At 40.3% G+C, this 20,846-nt stretch overlaps 1 protein-coding gene across 2 annotated transcripts in view; it reads left to right on the top strand.

The window, feature by feature from the left end:
- inpp5a (inositol polyphosphate-5-phosphatase A) overlaps positions 1-20,846 on the top strand; it is a 147,567-nt gene that overhangs the window by 33,677 nt on the left and 93,044 nt on the right. For both annotated transcript variants that reach the window (XM_030748132.1, XM_030748133.1), the window contains exon 2: positions 9,002-9,043. In XM_030748132.1, the coding sequence (XP_030603992.1) occupies positions 9,002-9,043 (42 nt within the window). The remainder of the gene's footprint in view (positions 1-9,001; positions 9,044-20,846) is intronic.

The raw sequence follows: 20,846 nt of genomic DNA, 5'->3' as shown, positions 1-20,846 counted from the left end.
TGTCTGTCTGTCTGTCTGTCTGTCTGTCTGTCTGTCTGTCTGTCTGTCTGACTGACCATACTTTCAAACACTTTAGAGTAAAGCTCTCACTCACACTTTTCTGTCTCTGCAGGTCATCACGAATATCTAGTGCAGATAAATCATTTAAATAAGTTTACAGATTTTAGGAGAGCAAAGGGAAAGGCCACGTGGCAGCTCTTGAAAAGCTGCTGTTAGTTATTTTGAAGCATTATCTAAATGTAATTCCAAAGGTCAGTGGGGCATTAAAAACTGTACACGTGGAATTTAAGGTTTTAAAAAGTTTCTGCAATCATCATTTCAAGTGTTAAAAAAAAATAAATAACAAAGCTGATTCCAGATACTTAAACATAAACTCCTTTATTTAAAGAAACATGTTAAATCACTGACATGGTGGCAGACCATTTATTTAAAATGTTACCATCATATTTTGTTGACACTGAAATGTGGTTGCTTAGTAGCCTATGAACGTTACTATGAGGTATACAGTTAGTGTTATTATGTAAGATTAAGCATTTATATCATACTAACCACTGCAAACATTTGCCTGTGGAACAGAGCTGATTTGGCCACATGTGTTAGGATAACAACGCAGAGTACTTCCATACAAACTCTTACTGCTTTTCTGATCAAGAAGTTGGGTTGGAACTACAGTAAATATCTTCCATGTGTAGTTTTTCCTGTGCTTGTGTGCGGCCTGTTTCTACTTCAGCATTGAAGCGTCTGCTGTCCCTGTCAGTTCAGGAAGAGCTGCAGCCTCGGTGCAAACGCTGCCTGCAGTGCCTACGGTACCAAGAAAAGAGGTACCATTGTGTATTCAATTTGAAATCCGAGTGTATTGCATCTATTCTGTTGGCATCCCCATTCTCCATTCTAGTCTTCATACCCAGTTATGCATCAGATTCAAAAGACGTGGTTGATGCAAATAACTGAAATATTTCTGTCAAATGTCATATTAGCACTTCTTTTTGCTCCGCCTTATTCTGCAGAGTTTTAATTGCAGTGAGTCAGTTGGAGAACCGATACATCCAGATGTTTACGACAGTGAACTAAATTCTTATGTTTGTGTGACATCACTGAATTGTGGATTTGCCTTTAGCAAATTATCTGTAAATGTGGTTTAAATCTGCACAAAATTTGGGTGGAACCTTCATGTTGTTGTGCTTGTTTGACAACAAGAATGAAGCAAAATAAAGTATCTGTATGAGTTGAAAAATATCGAACAGTTCAGATCGTGTATACGATTGAGATACGCAGTGCTGTTGAGGATCTAACAGGCACTTTGTTTGACACATTTACCTTCCTCTGTACCTGCACCATACTTCCATACCTTCTCCTCTCAAAGGATGAAGACATCTCTCAAGAGCCAGCTCCGGTCTAATTTAACATTTCAGTGTGGGTTTGCTCTAATTAATTCCATAATGAGCTTCTTTGATGTGGTGTTACATAAAGTACTGAGGGGACACGCCTCTGCGTCATCGGGCCTCCACAGAGCTCCCATGAAGGAGAGTTGTTCGGGAGAGTGACATCGCCTGCAGACTGTTGAAGGATGCGAGGCAGATTCCCCTGCTGATTCTCCAGCTGCTCTGCTTCCTCAGATCCCCTCGATCAGTCGAGGGCCTCCATCTAGCTGGGGTATTTTTAGTGAGCGGCCTGCTCCCCTGAAAGCCAGTAACCTCCTTTTAAGCAGCCTGTCAACACTCGCATACAAGCTGCCAATACACAAGGAGCTGCGCCACAAGGGTTGGAACAAACGAGCCTTTGACGTGAGAGGCCTCTCTTCTAACCCACTGATGTACATCTTAACTTTCTGTTGTTATTAATTAGGCCATTTGTGTTGGATACATGGAAATGAAATCCTGTTCTTAGGAACTTGCGCATGTTCCGCTTTAGTTAAGCACTGAGCAATATCAAAGCGGTGAATTGATTCTCTTTGAAGAGCATTTGTGGTTGTTTGCTGAAGTCTTCCTGGTAGGAAAATATGTCACTGATTTATTCATTCATTTTGCATGGCAAATGACGTGGTTATGATCTGAAAAAAAAAATGGACCCATTTGTCCTTATCATGTCTTGTTCATGGTTTGTTGACTCAAACTGGACACCGATAGTTGAAGGCGTTCTTGAAAGGCTCAGTTTTATGAAAAGCTGTGTTGATAAAATATGGTGAAAAGCTCATAAGAAACCAGAGCAGGCAAATGTATCTTAGACCAGTGGATTTCAATAATAGAATCTATTTGCTACAGTAGGGCATCTGCACTGTAAAAGCAGCATTTTAGTGGTGCAGTTCTTGTAGTTTATGGGCCTGCAAGAGACAGAACAAAATCTTAAAAAAAGAATGAAGGCACTGAGTTTTAGTTGGTAGTATGAGGTAAACTCTAAGATCCTACACATCCCTTGTTGCAGTTCAGCAGCAGCTCTGCCTCGAGCTTTCCTGCATGGTAGATTCCTGCATATTTCCATCTCTGAGCTTGGAGCAGGAGGAGGAAACAAACTGGCAATTTTCCTTAGATGGTACATAACCACGCATGATTATTTCCCTTCTATCTCAGCTCTGTCTTTATTATAGTGTTACCTTTTTTGAAATAGTTCTGGCAATGGGTGTCAAACTTAGTTCAGGTCATAGTGCACGTAAAGCCCAATTTGATCTCAAGTAACCACCGCGTAGTAATAAGAATAGTGAATACATACTACCCAATCATGTTATTGCATCGACACATATACGTGGTAGAGGTTCATGACAGTTTCATCTATAAAGGGGCTCGACTTGTTGCAGTAAAGATGTAGGCCAGTGTACTTTTTTATCTTTTCTTTGGGTCGCTGCATCCATAACATGACTTATCGTGCCATTTGTTCAGTGCTCTGAAGGTAGGAAGCAGAGATGCTGTTTGTGTCAGCACTCTGGAGTGAGCATTAAGGAAGCTGTAATGTTGTGAAACTCTGTGCATGCATTATAGAAGCATGATATTCAGAAGAAAGTTGGGGGAAGTAAGCTATGCATGCAGTTTTTATTTCTTCTGAGCTTAAAGCTCGTTAAGACTGTAGCTGTGACAGTATTAATTTGGTGTGGCACGGGTAATGGCTTTGTCAGCGACTAGGCTGTCAAACTGATGATCAGTTAGACCTCTGATTTAGACAGACAACCGCTCTCATTCAGGGAAAATGAAGAGAATCGGTTTTGACGCACAGTCCGTGTGTTCAAATGATGTGTATGTGTGTTACAGACAAAGTGCCACACTGTTCCTTGGTTTATAAGTTGTACCTCATGTAGCTTTTTTCCTTTGGTCGACCTGTATGTGTCTGGTATTAGTCCCAGGTGTAACCAGGCAACCGCTGCTTTTTTAAAGACTTCTCATCTTTACTCTCTTCTTTTCAATTACAGAGGTTGCAAGATGCAGCGTGGAGCTGGTTCTTTCTTTTTTTTTTTAAAGTGTTGTTTTCTTACCCCATGGCAGTCTGGTCATAGAAAGTGAGAGCCTGTTGGGAATGGCAACTGTTGAGATGGATGAAGCAGAATAACAGCCAGCCGAGACAGGAGGATGGCCAAAGTTCGTATTCTGCAGGCCCTAATGAAAATAATAACACTGCGACTGAAAATGAAACCAAGAGAAAAACATCACAGGGATTATTTGGGAGTGTAAGGAGTGGGCTGTAAAGGAGGAAACTCATGTGGTGGCCATGTGTTCCTAGCAGATCACCACGGGGGGGTCTAACTGGACCAGCCTTGACGTAATTTCCTTAATAGTTGCAGTTTAAACAGCCTGCTTTTGTACAGAGGCTTTCGGGTAATGTTAGCCAAAGAATGCATCGGCGAGGAGCTGCGGGGGAAAGAGCGGTGTGTGTGTGTGTGTGTGTGTGTGTGTGTGTGTGTGTGTGTGTGTGTGTGTGTGTGTGTGTGTGTGTGTGTGCGCGCTTCAGGTTATAACCCCTGAGTCTGGAAGACTGAAGGTTGTGACCTCTGCTACAACAGCAGAGCTTCACATTACTGTTTTTAACAAATGCAGACATACCAAAGGAGGAGAGGTGTGGCTGCAATAATTGTATATATTACATGCTGATGACATTCCTACTAGCATATTGTAACAGTTGTCAGCATAATCTAGAGTTGGCCTCCCTTCTGATGAACCACTTCCTGTGAGTAGAGATCACCACACTTTACCACTCTTGAATTGCTGTAAAAGGATACAGTTTGGTGTCTCGGGTAGAGAAATACAAGCATTTTATTTATTTTATTTTTTTTTGGGTGCAGCCTCACTTTTTTGAGATAGGTCAGCATCAGTTCACTGGAAGCACACACTCACCAAAAAAACATCTTGGTGGGGTCTAGTCATGCTGATACTTTTGCTTTTGTCTTGCTTGTGCAGTTCAAATGTATCTTTTGATTACAATATCCTGTTTTATTCAGTGTCAGTTCTACAGCACTGATTCACTTCACACTGGATAGTAAAGGCAGTAAAGAAAAAAAGAATCCAAAACATGAAGAAACCTCCAGAAGAACTTTGAGGTTCATGAAGGTCAGCTGTCTGCTTCAACCATTTAGGGTGAGGTCCATCGGCAGCTTGGCCCTAGCTTTTCAGCATCGCTGTGAGAGAGAAGTCAGATTTTACGTGCACTTAAATCGCTTGACGTGTGAGTTAAAAAGACGCATCACTTTGAATGATTTATAAATGTCACTGCTATTGCCGATTAGTCAGAGCATTCATAGTTCCAGTCAAATTCAAAACAGAAGTAACTACTTGTGTGCGAAGAAAGTATTTCGTGATTTGTAATAGTTTATCTTGTCATTCCACTTTTCACTTTTCAAATTTCAGTGTCGCACTACATTTCCTCTCAGGATGGCCGGCTGGAGTGCTTTGCATGGTATTTGTTCAATTCAAAGATTGGTTATTTGCAATCTGCAAATATCTTGTCACAAGATACTCAGCCTACGGCCAGTGCCTAAAGGATGTACTGTGATGGTGTCCTACTTCAAAGAAGAACTGATGGGGCTGAAGTTTTTAGAATTTACTCTCATATCAAACTGAAAAGGAAAATGAGGGTATACATGATCATACTGAAAGTCCCTTTTCAGTTTTTTTCTCTGTACCACTGTAGTGCACACACAGCTCAAGTGATGAAGTGAAATAGATTTGAATGAATACCTTTATTAGTCCCGCAATGGGGAAATTTAACTCAACCTTTTGTCACCGTCTAATGTGCAAAAGCTAATGTTTCTTTGCTCCGTTATTACTGAAAGATTTGCCAACAGTGTAAAACTTAAGATCTATCTTTTGCGATGGCCTGGATGATTTCCACTTAAAACCCAAGCAGAGTCTCTTAGTTCCCCACGCTGTCGGAAAAGTAGGCCATCGACTGAAAAAACAGAGGCATGGGCAAAGAATACAGAGGAGGTGGAGAGAACTAAGCTAGTGAAAGCGCCAGTGGAGGAAGAGTAGGTGTACATGGAGGAGAGGCTGGGGACGGCGTGGGTTTATTTTTACCTCTTGCCTGTATGGCCCCATGTTCTAATTAACTGCAAATTAACTTCTGATAAGAAGAGGGTGGGCGGCAAAGTGCCAAAGCTACAGATATAGACTTGGTTTGTCCTCCCTTTCCTTTTGCTATTAGCCCACTTTCTCTCCGGGGCTCAGGCCCCTGAGGAACCACTGGCCCTCCTCTGAGCTGTCCTTGCAAGGCAGACATCTGTTCCCCAGAACCATCTCACATCTCCACGGAACATCAGAGTGCTCTAGAAAAGCTCTGGATGGATATCTCCATGACCAAGCTGCTGTTGCTGGTTGATCTAGGACACATATTCCCCAAATAAGATACTTTCAAACTTGTTTGTAAAACAGGCAGCTCTGTGTTTTTTACCGCCTTACTACCATGGTGACCCCTACACGCAAAGTCCTCTCTCAGAAAGATTTTTTTGAGAGATTAAATTCACAGCCGTTGCGCTCTCTTTGTTACTGACTGTGTGTGATATGAGTGCGAACACAGGAAACCTTTGAAATTGCAGCGAGTGCAGCTAACAGGGGTCCTGTGAGAAACAACCAATGGAAAGAGCCAAAAATATCAGCGTGATTCGTCAAGAGCTGTCATGTTACTGGATGATGCTGTCACTGAGATCCTGCACTTCAGGGCATTAAGATCTGAACTTGAGAAACAGGTTTTAATTCTTACATTATTAGGATGGTAAGCTGGCAACTTTGTCGTTCTAACCTTTCTGTTCCTCTGTGTGCATGTCTCTGTATTGCTCTCTTTTTTTCTCTTCCTTCATCCATGTGACTAATGACAAGGTCCACTGCTCATGTCCTTATATAGACCTATGCTCTGTCTCATCTGGCTGAGGCCGGGATGATGATGCACATACACACACGCTTAGTAGGTTCTGAGACATTTATGTGCCCTTGGAAACGTCAACACATGAGGGATAAGCTTTTGACCCAGTAATTAATCAGTTGGTATGTTGATGGTATATGTATGGAGAGTGCAGGTGTGCCATTTCTTGCTTAAATATTCAGGAATTCATAAATAAAACAAAAAATTATTTCCTTGTATTATGTTATTTGTTTTGCTTGTCTGAGTTAGGACTCAGTCACACAGGTCTAGAGACCGGCTGGTGACTGACTGGCAACCGCTGGTTGCTAGGGAAAAATGAGTATTCCCTGGAGGTTGCTGTGAATCTCTAGGTGAAATTGGTCACTAAGAGTTATAAAGTGTTGCACCAAAAACTTTCTTGTGATTGCTTTGGTTGTTAGCAGATTACTCCAGTCGCCTGGAGTTGTATACCTTTTACTTTGAAGGCAAAACTCGGCAATCTGCCAGAGACTACAGCAACTGGAAGTCCAGCACCTTCTTTGCGACTAATTTTACCCAGCGACAGCTAACTGGTCGGGTAATATGGTCTCTAATGACCAGAGGCTGCCAGGGGGACACTGACAGATCTCTAAGCCTATGTGACTGAGGCCTCAGATGAGTGGCAGTGAATTTATGACAGCTGTGTTAAGTGTAGACTTAAACTGCGTTTTAGTCTAGCTTAGCTTGAAACCTGCCAACTTGGCAGCCATCTTCAAGCCCTTTAAGCCCTTTATTTTGAAGGATTATCTGAATGAAATTTAACCTCAGTGGTCCCTGGGAAAGTTTTTGTGTGGAATCAAGAGTTAAACCCAGAAGTTAGTCTTCTACCATCATCTTTGCTGTTGCAGAAGTCTCCTTTCGATTTCTAATCAGGATTCTTTGAGTGTTGCGTTTTGTCTCATACAATGTCTCTGAATAGCTAGACTAGGTTTAGCTATGTGCTGTCAGTACCTCTGCCCTCCTGTTTCTACAGAGGTATTTAATTTGTGGTTTTCTGGGCAGTGACATGCTGTGACAGCCTCTTGGCAGGCAACAGTCAGAGTTACACTGAGGTTACTGCTCATGTGAGCTGAAAATATTGTTTATCAATTACTGGATGGGCGGGGATAAACTATTGGGCTGGAAATATTTACCTATAAACCCACAAATTGACTCTTTCACACAGCCGTTTTTAATATAGATTAAACACACAGTATTAGAGGCTAGCTAGTCTTAATGGTAAGCTAAGCTAAGCTGAAGGTCTTCTGAAGCCTTTTTGTTGAACTATTACCTAAAACAAAACCATGTCATTGTGCTGCTATTTTGGGAAGTTGATATGGCTGTTTCATGATGTTTATCATTAAAAAGGTTAGTATTTGGTAAGAGAAGCTGCATTGTTTTTCCCTAGTAACAGCATGTACACATGACTTCAGTTATTCAGATATAAAACTCTTTCCGTGCCCTCATGCCGTCCAAGCTCACATCACCTACTTCTTTTATATATCAGGGCTTTGTTACAGATACCAACAGAGCCAGCAGATCCCTTGTGTATTCTTATTATAGACTAGTCTTGTTAGGACAGACTCCCTAACACACACACACACACACACACACACACACACACACACACACACACACACACACACACACACACACACACACACACACACAGCCGTTCATCAGACCTAGTTATCGACATAGGGAGATCTCTCCATAAATGGTAGACTGCCCAGGGCCCTGTTTCTGTTTCCACCTCACAAACCAAATGAAGTCCAGGTCTGGGAATAGCCTTTTAAAGTGGAAGAAAGTGAGAACTGACAGAGGCAGAGCAAATGGAGGTGAGGAGAAGAAGCAGGGAGATGATCTCTCAGGATTTTTGACCCTGAAGGAAAGATATTGTAATTGGATTAAAGCAGGGTCCTGTCAGTGCACGCACTATATTTTTTACACATGTGCCAGTGTGTTGTTGGGGAACTTTAAATGCCTGTGTATTAGTTTACATGGAAGACATCAGAGGTTAGCAGAGTTTTTTGCACTGATCCAACAGTACCTGCAAGTTTAATTTGTTCTAATATTTGTCTCATAGTCCATATGGAGAAAGAGTCAGGGTTTGACTGGATATTAGTTAATACAAATCCAGTTATTATGAATCCACCTATTGAGTTTAGTAGGCTTTTGCTTGCATCATTGAATTTTATTATGTAACCATTTCTTTCTTGGTTGAGAAGCACTACAGATATAAAGTATAAAATAAATGGATCTGTCACTGTGAAAATAAGGTAAAAGTAGGTATTTTACATTTGCATTTCAGTCATTTCTCTGCAAGAGTTCTCACCTTGCTGGTTTTGTACTACAGATATAGTCTCTTGTGGTTAGTGCAGTGTTTCTGGTCACAAGCAGTCTTTGAAAACATCCTCAAAAGAGCACATTGAGTTTATTAAAACTCCCCTGATAGAATCTACAACTGGTGCTATTTTCTGTTTAAATGGTGAAGAAGACAATGAAAAGGTTTGACAAGAAGCTTAATGAAGCTTTATGAAGATGCTAAAGGGAATGGCTCTTCTCATCTGGTGCACAAACACATGAAAATATACCAACTTGAACATAATGGTTAAATTATTATTAGTTATGTTGCTAACTGCTTGTCTTTTTTTCCTTCTCTTTCCAGCCTGAACGTCTCCAGGAAACATGGCTGACAGAGTTTTATCAGGTAAGAGAAATCAAGTGTGTGATGCATTTAATCCAACAAGTAATGGGTGCGTAATTTGGGCTTAAATATTGGCTGTTGTTGGATACACTGTGAGCCTATCTGCAGGTTTCATGATGGTCCACATGGCCACTTTATGTTTACTGAACCCTCCTTAACAACAATAATGAGTTAAACTCATGAACATAGAGTATTTGACAAAAAGGTCTTTTTTTTTTTCCTTCTAAAAACACAAAGTGAATTATAGTGTAGCGGAACAGTCGATGCGCTGTTGGTGTCACATGTGTTTCTATAGCTTCAAGTGTTCTCATGTGACGGTGAGCACAAACCTTGAGGATAGTCTGGGATTTTTCTTTTAAGCTGAAGCTGTAGATCAAGTCAAATGAAGCCATGTTGAACTCGAGCTCTGCTCTAACTTAAGACAATTTAGTTTTGATCCAAAGCGTCAATGAAACCTTTAAGTCTTTTTTTAAATATTATTATCTTAAAAGGTTAAGCTAAGTTTAGGCTCTTGACGTTATTTTCACTCTCTAATTGCATTCCTTTTTTTTTTTTTTTTTTTCTTTCAAAAGGCAAATGCTTGAGCTCAGTCATGTTTCATATCGTACCTTTTCATCTACATAGGAACCCCTGACTAACCACAACTCTTTCCACTGGGTTAAGGGAAATGAGGCAGCTAGACCTCTTAACTGCTGTCTGAAAGAGAGCAGAGAGTAGACAGAGGGACACATGTAGTTTTGCTGTTACTGCAATTACTGTGTAAACTTGTCATGTATTAAAAAAAAGCAAACAACCTAAAGACAATATGCAGATACTGTTTGCAAGATATTTTTATTAAAGTGCTGCATATATGCTCATGCAGGGCTATAAACCTTCCTGACTTATGACTCAAACAAGCAGTTTTCATCTTAGAGTGAGCGACACAAATTATGGGATCCAGTTCTTGTAAAATATTCAGATTACCAAGTGTGGAAGCAAGCTAATCTGAGTAAGGCGCCATGTATGATTTATACAAGTAAGTCTAAAAAAATGACACCAGAGTGGGTTCTCCTACATACTGAATGTTGGAATAGATTTCTTAAATGTTGCTAAAACTGAATGCAATAGAAGGATCGGATCGTTGCACCTCGCAAGAAGTGAATGGTTTCCTGACAGATTGAAGAGATGTGCTACAAATATATCAGTTTCTGTTGGACCAAAGATAACTTGGGAAGGACACAGTACAAGTTTTCTGCTGATGGGAACAATTATATGATGTAAGGAATGGGATGGGGAACAATTATCAAATAATTTTACCCCTTGGCTATGGCTCACAGATCACTGGGACTCCTCAAAGGTCTGTTTAAGAATCAGGCGACAGGATGTTCTCTCATTTGTAGTGCAGTACGACATGTGATGGTGAGCCTTCCAGCAGACCTGCCCTCATGTATCAGAGAAAACATTCCCGAGAGAAATGCCCCCTCAGAAGCCTGAAAGTTAAAGGCTGTGATGTCTTTTGAAATATTGAAAACTATATATTATATGTGCTTGCTCTTGAAGTGAGAAGATTTTTACTTTTTTTTTTTTTTTCCACTGTCACTTGAGAAACCCTGGTGCAAAGCATTCAAAGTCTAATGTGATGACAGTTGATAAATGTACAGACAAAAGGAGAGTCAGATAGAAACTAAAGAAGACAAATAATGAAAAACACCCTTAATCATTTCTAGGAAGAAAGTAAAGAAGATGATACAGAGAAATTGAACAATCTCTGTATTTATCAGCAGGGATGGCCGGAATTGAGCAATTCTTATAGTGTTACTCAACACTGCTTTCTAAATGCCCCATATTGATTTGTGTTTCAGCCACAGCGGCATTAGAGCCACGAATATCTGTAGTCTGATGTAGTACCGTAGAGGATCCTGCCTTGCCAGTGTACATGTCAACAATCAGTACACCACAGAAACATACCAAGCTGTGATTGTATAGGTGAGAAAAAGTTTTGTTTTTTTCTATTGAGCAGAAGGTGATATGAGGTTACTGTAGGTGATTTTCTCATCAGTAAGAGAAGTTTTCCAGTCACCTACATTGCGTGTGACCCAGGTGTTCATTTTTCCAGTCATGACACCACAATCCTGCTTTGGTAGATGGCTGTCATCATTACACTGTGATGATGACTTTGGAATATGTGGAATTAAAATGTCTCCAGCTCTTTGAGACTTTAGATAGTTATAAAGCAGTGTCAGTGCTTACCAGAGGATATAGGTGTGCTGAACAGTGCCATCAAAGTAAGGCGTCTACCTCAAACTCCTAGAGTGCTTCACACTGATAGGGAGGATCTCTATTCCAGGACGTTGCATTATCTTGTTTGTCTACACCATATGCATAATAGATGACTTAACAGGAACTTGGTGAAGGCCAGAGACCGTATAGTACATAACCACTTTGACTCCACCCATTTGTTTGAAGATGCACATCTTAAATATTTTTTATTACTATTTGGGTTATTTGGAGTTAGAATCCAAACATTTAGACAAAGGTGGAGTTAATGCTAATAAGCTGTGCAGTGAACTTGCAGTTTTGTTGCCTTTGAAATGGTTGTTTCGAAGACAGGGACCAGGCCCAGCCAGTGGCAGTCTTCAAAGCGACTTTGGTGTGTCAAGATGGCAATGAGATGGGGTCAGTCTATGAGATTGATTCTCTTTGTGATAATGGGACCATAAACTGTGATAAATGTGCAGAAATTGGAAATCTGCTCCCGCGTGTGTACACAGAAATTAAGAGTCCAGGCAGGACCTCTTAGATTTGAAAGAGAAATTCTTCTACAAACAGGCATATTTTGTGCAGGACAGCTATTGAACTGCAAGATGACAGGTGCTTAGCACCATTGCTTTTAAATTGGACTATAACTGGAATACAGCCCCTCCCCTATTGCAAAGACACGCGTTGCAGACAGGTGTCACTCATCAGTGCAGACTCACTCAGAGTGATTGCCACATGTTGCCAATCTGTCTGCATTTATAAGATGGCGATTATTTGCAAACTTTCACCAACCTATAAGTGATTTCAGTCAGCCTGAGTTGAATTGCAATTGTCTGGAGACAGGTTGCCTCCCACCAGGTGACCTATGTAACTGTCTGTTGATCAAAAGTGGTCACCCAGAGGTTGAGGCTGTTGCATACTCAACCTCTGGACAACAAGTTTTTTGCTGCAACTGCTTGCTGAATATGGAAAAAAAATTCAATGCAATCACTGATCGCTTTTTTTTAAAAGATTTTTTTTCCTTCCTGGTTGCAAGTAGGTTGCTCTGCTATTTTTACTCTACTGTGTGTAAGCTGTTAGCAAGTTGCACCCATAGACCATCGTATTGACACAGATGCCTGCTGTTTTTTGTAGCATACATACATTAAAATACTAGAATATAATTCACCAAAAAACTGGAGCAGAGCTTTTTTTGGATGGCCTGTTAGTAAAGTTAACCACATAGCAATACACTTTAAAAAAATAAATAAAAATTTGGCCTCGTAATTGTATTTGCTCCAAAAGACACTGACACCACAAACACAGGCAAAAGATCCAGTTCACAGACTAGCTGAGGAGAGCTAAAAGAGAGCCGGCCTAAAATAATGGATAGCTTTGATACAAATTAAACAAGTGAGGAAATAAGTTATAAAAGACAAATCCTAGTTTTTGTGCCAGACTGTAAACATGGAGCATATGGGGACTGACTCGCTTTGAGAAATAGGGGTAGTTATTTTCTCCAAGTTTAAACCATCAATGTTTTTATTAATGAAATGCAGTACCTACAGCAGAGGAGATACTTCTGAAAGTCATCCTCAGCTTGGAAAACACATACGTGTACACTGAAATTCCCTAAAACAGCCTGCAAGTTTCCACAGTGGAAAGTGGCATAGTGTAATATTTTTCTAGGGAAGTGTGCTTTTGTGTCCTAAATATAAATACAGAAACTCTTTACTGCAGAGAGGTGGACAAACAGTCACAGAGAAAACTCGCCTCTCTTGCTAAGGTAGCATCAAATGTGCTGTAAAATGGATGCCTGTTTGACTAAGCTTTTTAATATGCTGGTTGGCTCTTTTGCTTACATTTGCACACATTTAAGCATAGAATGCAACCCAGCTCATCAGCTGTATTTTTTTCCCCTCAACTTTGTGTGTGTGGAAAGAGAAACAGTGGATGGGAGTAGCCCTAAAAGCGGTTAGTTAAAACTGAGTCAATAAATGATACATCAAACATGTGTAAGGAAAAACACACACATCATATTTACCATTCCTACAAAGCACTCACCCATTGCTAGCTGCAGAAAATATTCCAGACTCACCTTGAAGGCACACAGCCATATGTACACACATGTGTACAAGACACATGCACACACTTTGCTGTCATCATTCAAACAGGAATACAGCCTGTTGCATATGCAGAAACTTTTACAAGGACATGGGGCCATGGAAACAATCATCAGCTATACTATACTTTGCAAAATGCTTCATAGATACAGTATATATCTTATTGCAGTGTATCAGCAGTGCAATGATAACAGTTGTAGACTACTCCTATACACTGAAATTCCCATTAAACAGATTGAATGTGATGCAGGAGTAATAACCAAAAGAATAGTTATACACATTTTTCCTTTGCAACCCGTGTCTGTGTGACTGAGACCTTAATTATTCTGATTGCTTTAATAAAGCAATTGTCCCAATTCAAGATTGTCTAATCTAGTACTGAAGACAAAAGTCAAAGTCATCATTTCACACGTTGGGTTTCTCTTCCCTCTTTAAGAGAGAGGTGAGCGTCAGAGCAACGCCCTCAATTTACTGGTGGTCATGATTTTGAGTAGTGACTGAAAAAATGAGTTTGCAGTTACAAACAGTGGAAATGAGCTTCCGAACGGTGGCTGGCCTGTCCCTTAGAGATAGGATGAGGAGTGCAGCCATTTGAGAGGGGCTCAGAGTAGAGCTCCACAGCGAAAGTTACCAGTTGGGTGCTTAACAGGTGAGGTGTTCCGGGCATGTCCTACCTATCTAGCTGTTGGCCCCATTTTTCTTCACAAAGGGTATAAACAAAAAGGCACTTGTGAGTCATAGCTACATTTCCCAAATATCACATGGACACATTTATTAACATTCAGCTGTAGATATATATGAGAACTTGCTCAAAAATAAACTATTGGCATATTTAAAGAATAATGCAGCTCAAATAAATTAATGCCTTTTTCCTCTATAAAAAAAAGACTCACAGCTGTGCTATTAAAATGTAAATAGAAAAGATACAGAGCAAAATAGCAAAAGGCTGATTTATTCTTTAAAACGCCAGTCTGGTAACGTCTACTTCACTAGAAAGTACTTCCTCCTGTGTGTACCCCTGTAGATCTAGTACTCTGTGCAAATAACAAAGCATGTAAACAAACTGAATGGGGAAAAAAAAAAATTCCATCCTTCAGTCAACATTATATTAGCCCGCTCAGGAAATCCATAGACATATATGCTGACGTATGACAGCAGTGCACACCCGCTCAGAAAAAGACTCACTTCTGCTATTAAGGTCACGTGACTTACGGTACAAACCAATGGTGGCGCCCTCTTGCTTGCAGCCAGGGACTTTTGGGGTTCAGGCAATGCCACAGCGTACGAACGGACGCAGTACAAAGGCTGTATGTACACAAAACATGGTGACAGTGGAGGATTTCAGGTTTTCAAAACATTCCAAAAGTCGTCGACGTCACCGGAAAAAGTCGCTAAATTTGTCGCTAGTCACTTTTTGAAAAAAAAGTTGCTAAATCTGTTGCTAGTCTCTTTTTGGAAAAAACTCGCTAAATTTGTCGCTAGTCGCCTTTTGGGGGGGAAAAAAAGTTGCAAAATTTGTTGCTAGTCACTTTTTGAAAAAAAAGTTGCTAAATCTGTTGCTAGTTGCTTTTTGGAAAAAAGTCGCTAAATTTGTCGCTAGTCTCTTTTTGGAAAAAACTCGCTAAATTTGTTGCTAGTCGCCTTTTGGGAAAAAAAAGGTCACTAAATTTGTCGCTAGTTGCCTTTTGGGGAAAAAAAGTTGTTAAATTTGTTGCTAGTTACTTTTTGAAAAAAAAGTTGCTAAATCTGTTAGTCGCTTTTTGGAAAAAAGTCGCTAAATTTGTCGCTAGTCTCTTTTTGGAAAAAAAAAACTAAATTTGTCGCTAGTTGCCTTTTGGAAAAAAAAAATCGCTAAATTTGTCGCTAGTTGCCTTTTGGGGGAAAAAAAAAGTTGCAAAATTTGTTGCTAGTCTCTTTTTGGAAAAAACTTGCTAGATTTGTTGCTAGTCGCCTTTTGGGAAAAAAAAGGTCACTAAATTTGTCGCTAGTTGCCTTTTGGGGGAAAAAAAAGTTGCAAAATTTGTTGCTAGTCACTTTTTTAAAAAAAAGTTGCTAAATCTCTTGCTAGTTGCTTTTTGGAAAAAGTCGCTAAATTTGTTGCTAGTCTCTTTTTGGAAAAAACTCGCTAAATTTGTTGCTAGTCGCCTTTTGGGAAAAAAAAGGTCACAAAAATTTGTCACTAGTTGCCTTTTGGGGAAAAAAAAGTTGCTAAATCTGTTACATTATTTATTAGGCAAAAAGTAAACTGAATTCACGTTTTTATACCCAAATTTGAGCTGGCACACTGGACTTCTCTGCGAATTATTGTACCGTAAATTTAAATAAGGCACCGTTACTACAATGTCATGTTTTTGATAAACAGAATAAAAGAACGACCATGGAATATATACTGAGCTTAGGAACACTTCAGGTATCTAAAATATGAGGCAGGGTTAGTTGATGATAAAAATTAAACCAAAACTCTAAAAAGTTTCAGGCAATTAAAATGGACATCAACTGGCTTCGAAGCTGAAACTAGTTTTGAACATTCGAGAGTTCCAGTTCTCACAGTTTTGATGAGTGTTCTTACTCAACAGAAAATTTTTATGGTATGTGTGTGTGTGTGTAAAAAGCATGTCCTGGTTATGGCTGTTGAGGAATTCTGTTTGCATGTGCAGCGTGCTTGTGTCCCTCAGACGAAGATATCGTCTAGTGTGTGTGTGTGTGTGTGTGTGTGTGTGTGGTGAAAGACGGAAAGAAAAGCATGCATCGAGAGAGAGAGGTGTGCCCCTGTGTGAAACAGGCAGGCCTGTAGCCTCATGCCAGCCCTGTGCTGTTGCCGGCTGACGTCATGGAAAGAAGCACCAGACTTTGCACGCCTGGGAACAACTAGCAGAAATTGCTAGAGTTAACTACGATCAGCCACACTGGGCCAGCTCACCGCGATCCCTCTGCAGCGCACATTGCTCTCCATTGATTTGCCTGCTGTTTGGACAGAAACTTTGAAAACTACTTCATTTTTCAGTGAAAAATGTCAAGTGGAAGTAATCAGGGGAATAAAAGCACATTGTGAGCAGTCCACAGGCCTGACTTGTGCTGTGAATTGACTTGGCAAGAATGCAAAGATAGTTTCATAAAGAACTTTGGTCTCACAGCCACTTAACTGTTGCGTCTATCACACAGGACCATCTTGTTATCAGGAAAAGACTAAAAACTCTGCAAAGAGCTGCATGCATTGCTGCCTCAAAGCAACTGTATGCTGTATCCACACTCAGTCAACTATTGCTCAATAACAAGCTTGGAAAGAGCAAGTGGTCTAATTTTTCTATATACTGTCATACAAAATGCACAATAAAAGCTGTTAAACTGGCTGTTGGAGCTGCAGCTAAGGTCATTATGCACAGTTGCCTGTCTCTTTTTATAGATCTTAAAATGTATTTTAGAAGTGATTTGGCACGGTTAACAGTTCAGCAGATCAAGTCCAAACCTTGAGGGAAAAAAAAAAAGATTTGGATTGTCACGGAAATGTCTGCAGGCCTCTTTTTGAAGAGACAAAAATATAAAAAGAACTTATGAGCGATTTACAGGAATCGACCTCCGAACATAAGGTTCTAATGCTTTAAAGAAATGTATTGACATCTGCTTATTCATACATGTAAATTTGAAATAATACTGAAACTAAGTTTATTACTCATTCAGATTTTTCTTCATTTGCTTGTAACTTGTATGAACAGCAGAAGGCAAATTATAGTAAAACCAAAAAAAATAAATGGCACGTTGTTGGGATCCCAACTTCCCGAAACTGTTTTATGGACAGGCAGTGTGAACTCTCGGGACCTGGACTGAGCTACTGGTTACATTTTATTGGATCTTAAATATTGAAATGAAGTTGAAAAGGCAAAATTGTTAACTGTTCAGGGTTCTTATCAGAAAAAATTCACAGGGGGCTGGGGGGGCGCGCCCATCGGCTAATGCAGGGATCCTCAAATCCAGGCCTTGAGGTCCGGTGTCCTGCAGCTTTTAGATGTGTCCCTGATCCAACACACCTGAATCAAATGGCTGAATTACCTCCTCAGGATGCAGTCAAGTTCTCCAGAGTCCTGCTAATGACTTCTATATTTGACTCAGGTGTGTTGAAGTAGAGACACATCTAAAAGGTGCAGGACACCGGACCTTGAGGCCTGGATTTGAGGATCCCTGGGCTATCGGATGAACGCTTGACCGCCTGCTGGTGCTAATAGCCACGCCTGCTTGCTAATTGTGGTAGTAGCAAACAGTTCTGATAGCAAACCGCTGAAATTCTCAACCTGGCACGACAATACCTCAGCCCGGCACAGCGGCAGGCGGTGAGCCGCTGGCTATTGCCTCTGATACACCCACTGACTAAGGCTTTTTCAAAGGCTTTGCTTCTCATTTCCTGACTTGAGTCATGCAAGTGAATTCAGTCCAATCTTGTATCAGGACTTTGACCCTGTCTCAGGCCTTTGACCCTGCCTCAGGACGTCTCCGTCATTTACGCGTAAGCAAAGCAGGTTCATTTGCCTGTCCCACTTGTTTGCAATAGATTGGTGTAAATGGGATTTCACTATTGTTGGTGCAGTAGCATAAACAGTGCTTTGCATTGCACCGCACTGAATTGAATAACCCCTCAGCCACTTTGCATTGGAAACTTCCCTGGACTGTCACAGGCCAGTGATTGTGAGATCCCCACATCCAGTCTTGTGATCTGTAAACTGCAGACTTGTACAGTGCTGAAGGGCACAGATAGTTAATTGATTAGACAGACCAATGAGTAGAATTGAAACAAGTCTCTTAAACACAATAACCCTGTATCGTGGATATCTGAGATGCACTGGATGAAATGGTCTTTTGATTTAATCTTTTAATAAAAATAACTTAATATCCTCAAGATTACACCCAACGTTTCCCATTTTGGGTACTTCACACTTAGCGATCATGCTGGAATGGGACAGTTAGACAAACAGTCCTACATATTTGTCAGCCCACAAGCTCCTTTGATCCTTCTGATTGTTTCCCACCTCCAAAAAGAAACCATGAAATAGGACTCAGGCTCTTCTGATTAGTTCGCATAATAAGCCCTTTCTATTTGGCAGTTAATATCTCGTGCACAGCACTTCTTGTGACCTCTTATTAACACCAGTTTAAAATGCTTTGGTATAAATATAAATAACTAGTTATGGAGGCCAAGATATGACTTCAAATGTAATACAGGTTTTTCTGAGTCAGGATTATGGTTACTTGTGACACTTTGTCTCCATTTTATATCAATTGGGTAGGAGGGTGCTTGGTAATGTGCTTCCAGTATCAAGGGCTGCATTTGTCTCCATGAAGTTAAAGTGTCGGCAATGCAAAATTACTTCAATGTGGTTGTCAAGATGGCTCGGACTAAGTACAAATCTGTCATAGCAGTTTGTACTATGCTACTGATTACTTACTGAGCATACAATACCAGAACCAGTGATACATAAACTGGTTATGGTGTGCTCCACTCCAGAAGCTGTAATCTTTTGTTTCTTTCCTCCCATAATTCATGTTCACTCAACTTGGGCTACGTTCACACTGCAGGCCTTAATGCTCAATTCCGATTTTTTTGTGAAATCCGATTTTTTTTTTCTGCATGGTCGTTCAGATTTCCAAATATATGCGACTTGTATGTGATCTCCTGTGTGAACTGCAAACAACCTAAAAGTGTCCCGCATGCTTAGTGTTTGCGAAAGTAAACATGGAGCAGGACGCAGAATCATGATGTTTGTCGGGTGTCAATGGCGTACAGGTTGGATGAATGCAACCTAGCCGTACGGACACAGGTCACATTTGAAAAGATCGGATACGTATCGGATTTAGGACCACATATCCAAGTGTCCTGGGTCGCATTTGTAATCGGATCTGTGTTGTTCAGATTGTCATGAAAAGATCAGATACAGGTTGCATAAGGGCAAAAAAAAAAATCTGATTTGGGTTGCTTCAGGCTGCAGTGTGAACGTAGCCTTAGATGTCAGTCACACAGACCTAGAGACTTCCTGGCAACATGTAAGTGCTTTAAGCCTGCAGCTTCATTATCCTGCAGGTAGGAATATGAAAATATAAGCTATGGCACAATAATCTAACATTACATTACATTATAATACATTAAAAATTGCAGCATCATTTCTCTAGGTGATTATCAGTCTTGACCAGTTTGATACAGTGGTCATCTGTACCCTAAACCCTAGCTGCTGGTGGTGGTGGGGGGCCTTAAAATTACGTTTTAAATGAGGAAGAGGGTGACTCGTCTGGTTACAAAAAGACTTCAAGTTGCAACTTCATGTTTTACTGAATAAAACATGAAGTTCATGTTATAATATATCATTATTAGAGTAATAAAGGAGGATTATCCAGGATAAGCTCATCAGCTATCATTTTGCTCTGAGGAGTTAGACTTTGAACAGAGTTGGCTATTCAAGTACTGCTAGTGCTTTTGAGCCACTGTGTGTTGTGCAGAAAGTGTTTCATATTTGGTATGCTGGGAATCAAGGAAGTGGAATCTGACCAGGTGGCAGTATACATCTGGACAAGTTGTTCACTTGATCTGAAATTTCAGTCTGTGTGGTATTATAAAAAACATAAAAAAGTCAAACTTATCTTAAACCCTTCATAATGGGACTTTACTAACTAATGGGCAACTTCACAGGGCCTATGTCCATCTTTTGTATACAGTCTGTGTGCGATCTAGGGCCGTTTTTGATTGACGACCACAAATGTTGCAACGTTTTTCTCATGATTGTCAAGTTATGACTCAAACAGCCCAAAATTACAGTGGAAGAAACCTTTAATTGTCAATCAAATCTTCCACTCCTGTGATAACACATTCATAAATTTAGCAAATTTTGAGTGACGCACACTTGAATTCTTTTCGTGAAATATATATTTTTTTAATCTGAAGGAAGTTATATTTTTCTTTTAGTCTTGCAATGCATGCTTATTCCTCTGATCAAACTACATCTGTGCGAACCATGTCGACGAGGATCTTCTGAATATATGTAAAGTGAAAGATTATGACTTTGATCAGACATTATTAACACAACACAGGCCTGTCATGCAGTTTGACAAATGTGTAATTTAGACACACGGGAGCCTCCTTGGAATTCAGATGTTGTCATGGAGCAGTAGAGCGGGAGATTATGAGGACACACCTTCATATCAAACACATCAGCCTCTGACATCCTCGTGAGGTTGCTAAACAGTCCCATATGGCAGTGCTCTGTTGGTCGTGTCATCATGGCCAAACAGGCTTTTCTCACCCTCGCCTCAGCAGCTGTCACTATCTGGAGGGAGTATACATAGGCCTCTACTGTTGTTCCACATCATAAAATCATTTGTCATTCATACAGGATGCAGCATGTCAATATGTCGGTCATGGTTTGGCTCAAATGTCAACAGAGTGACTATCTAATTCTATGTAATTGGGTGCTAGTCAGATGATTTCT

The sequence above is a fragment of the Archocentrus centrarchus genome, chromosome 15, assembly GCF_007364275.1.
Source record: "Archocentrus centrarchus isolate MPI-CPG fArcCen1 chromosome 15, fArcCen1, whole genome shotgun sequence".
Taxonomy (NCBI): domain Eukaryota; kingdom Metazoa; phylum Chordata; class Actinopteri; order Cichliformes; family Cichlidae; genus Archocentrus; species Archocentrus centrarchus.
This window is presented reverse-complemented; position numbering and strand designations above follow the sequence as displayed.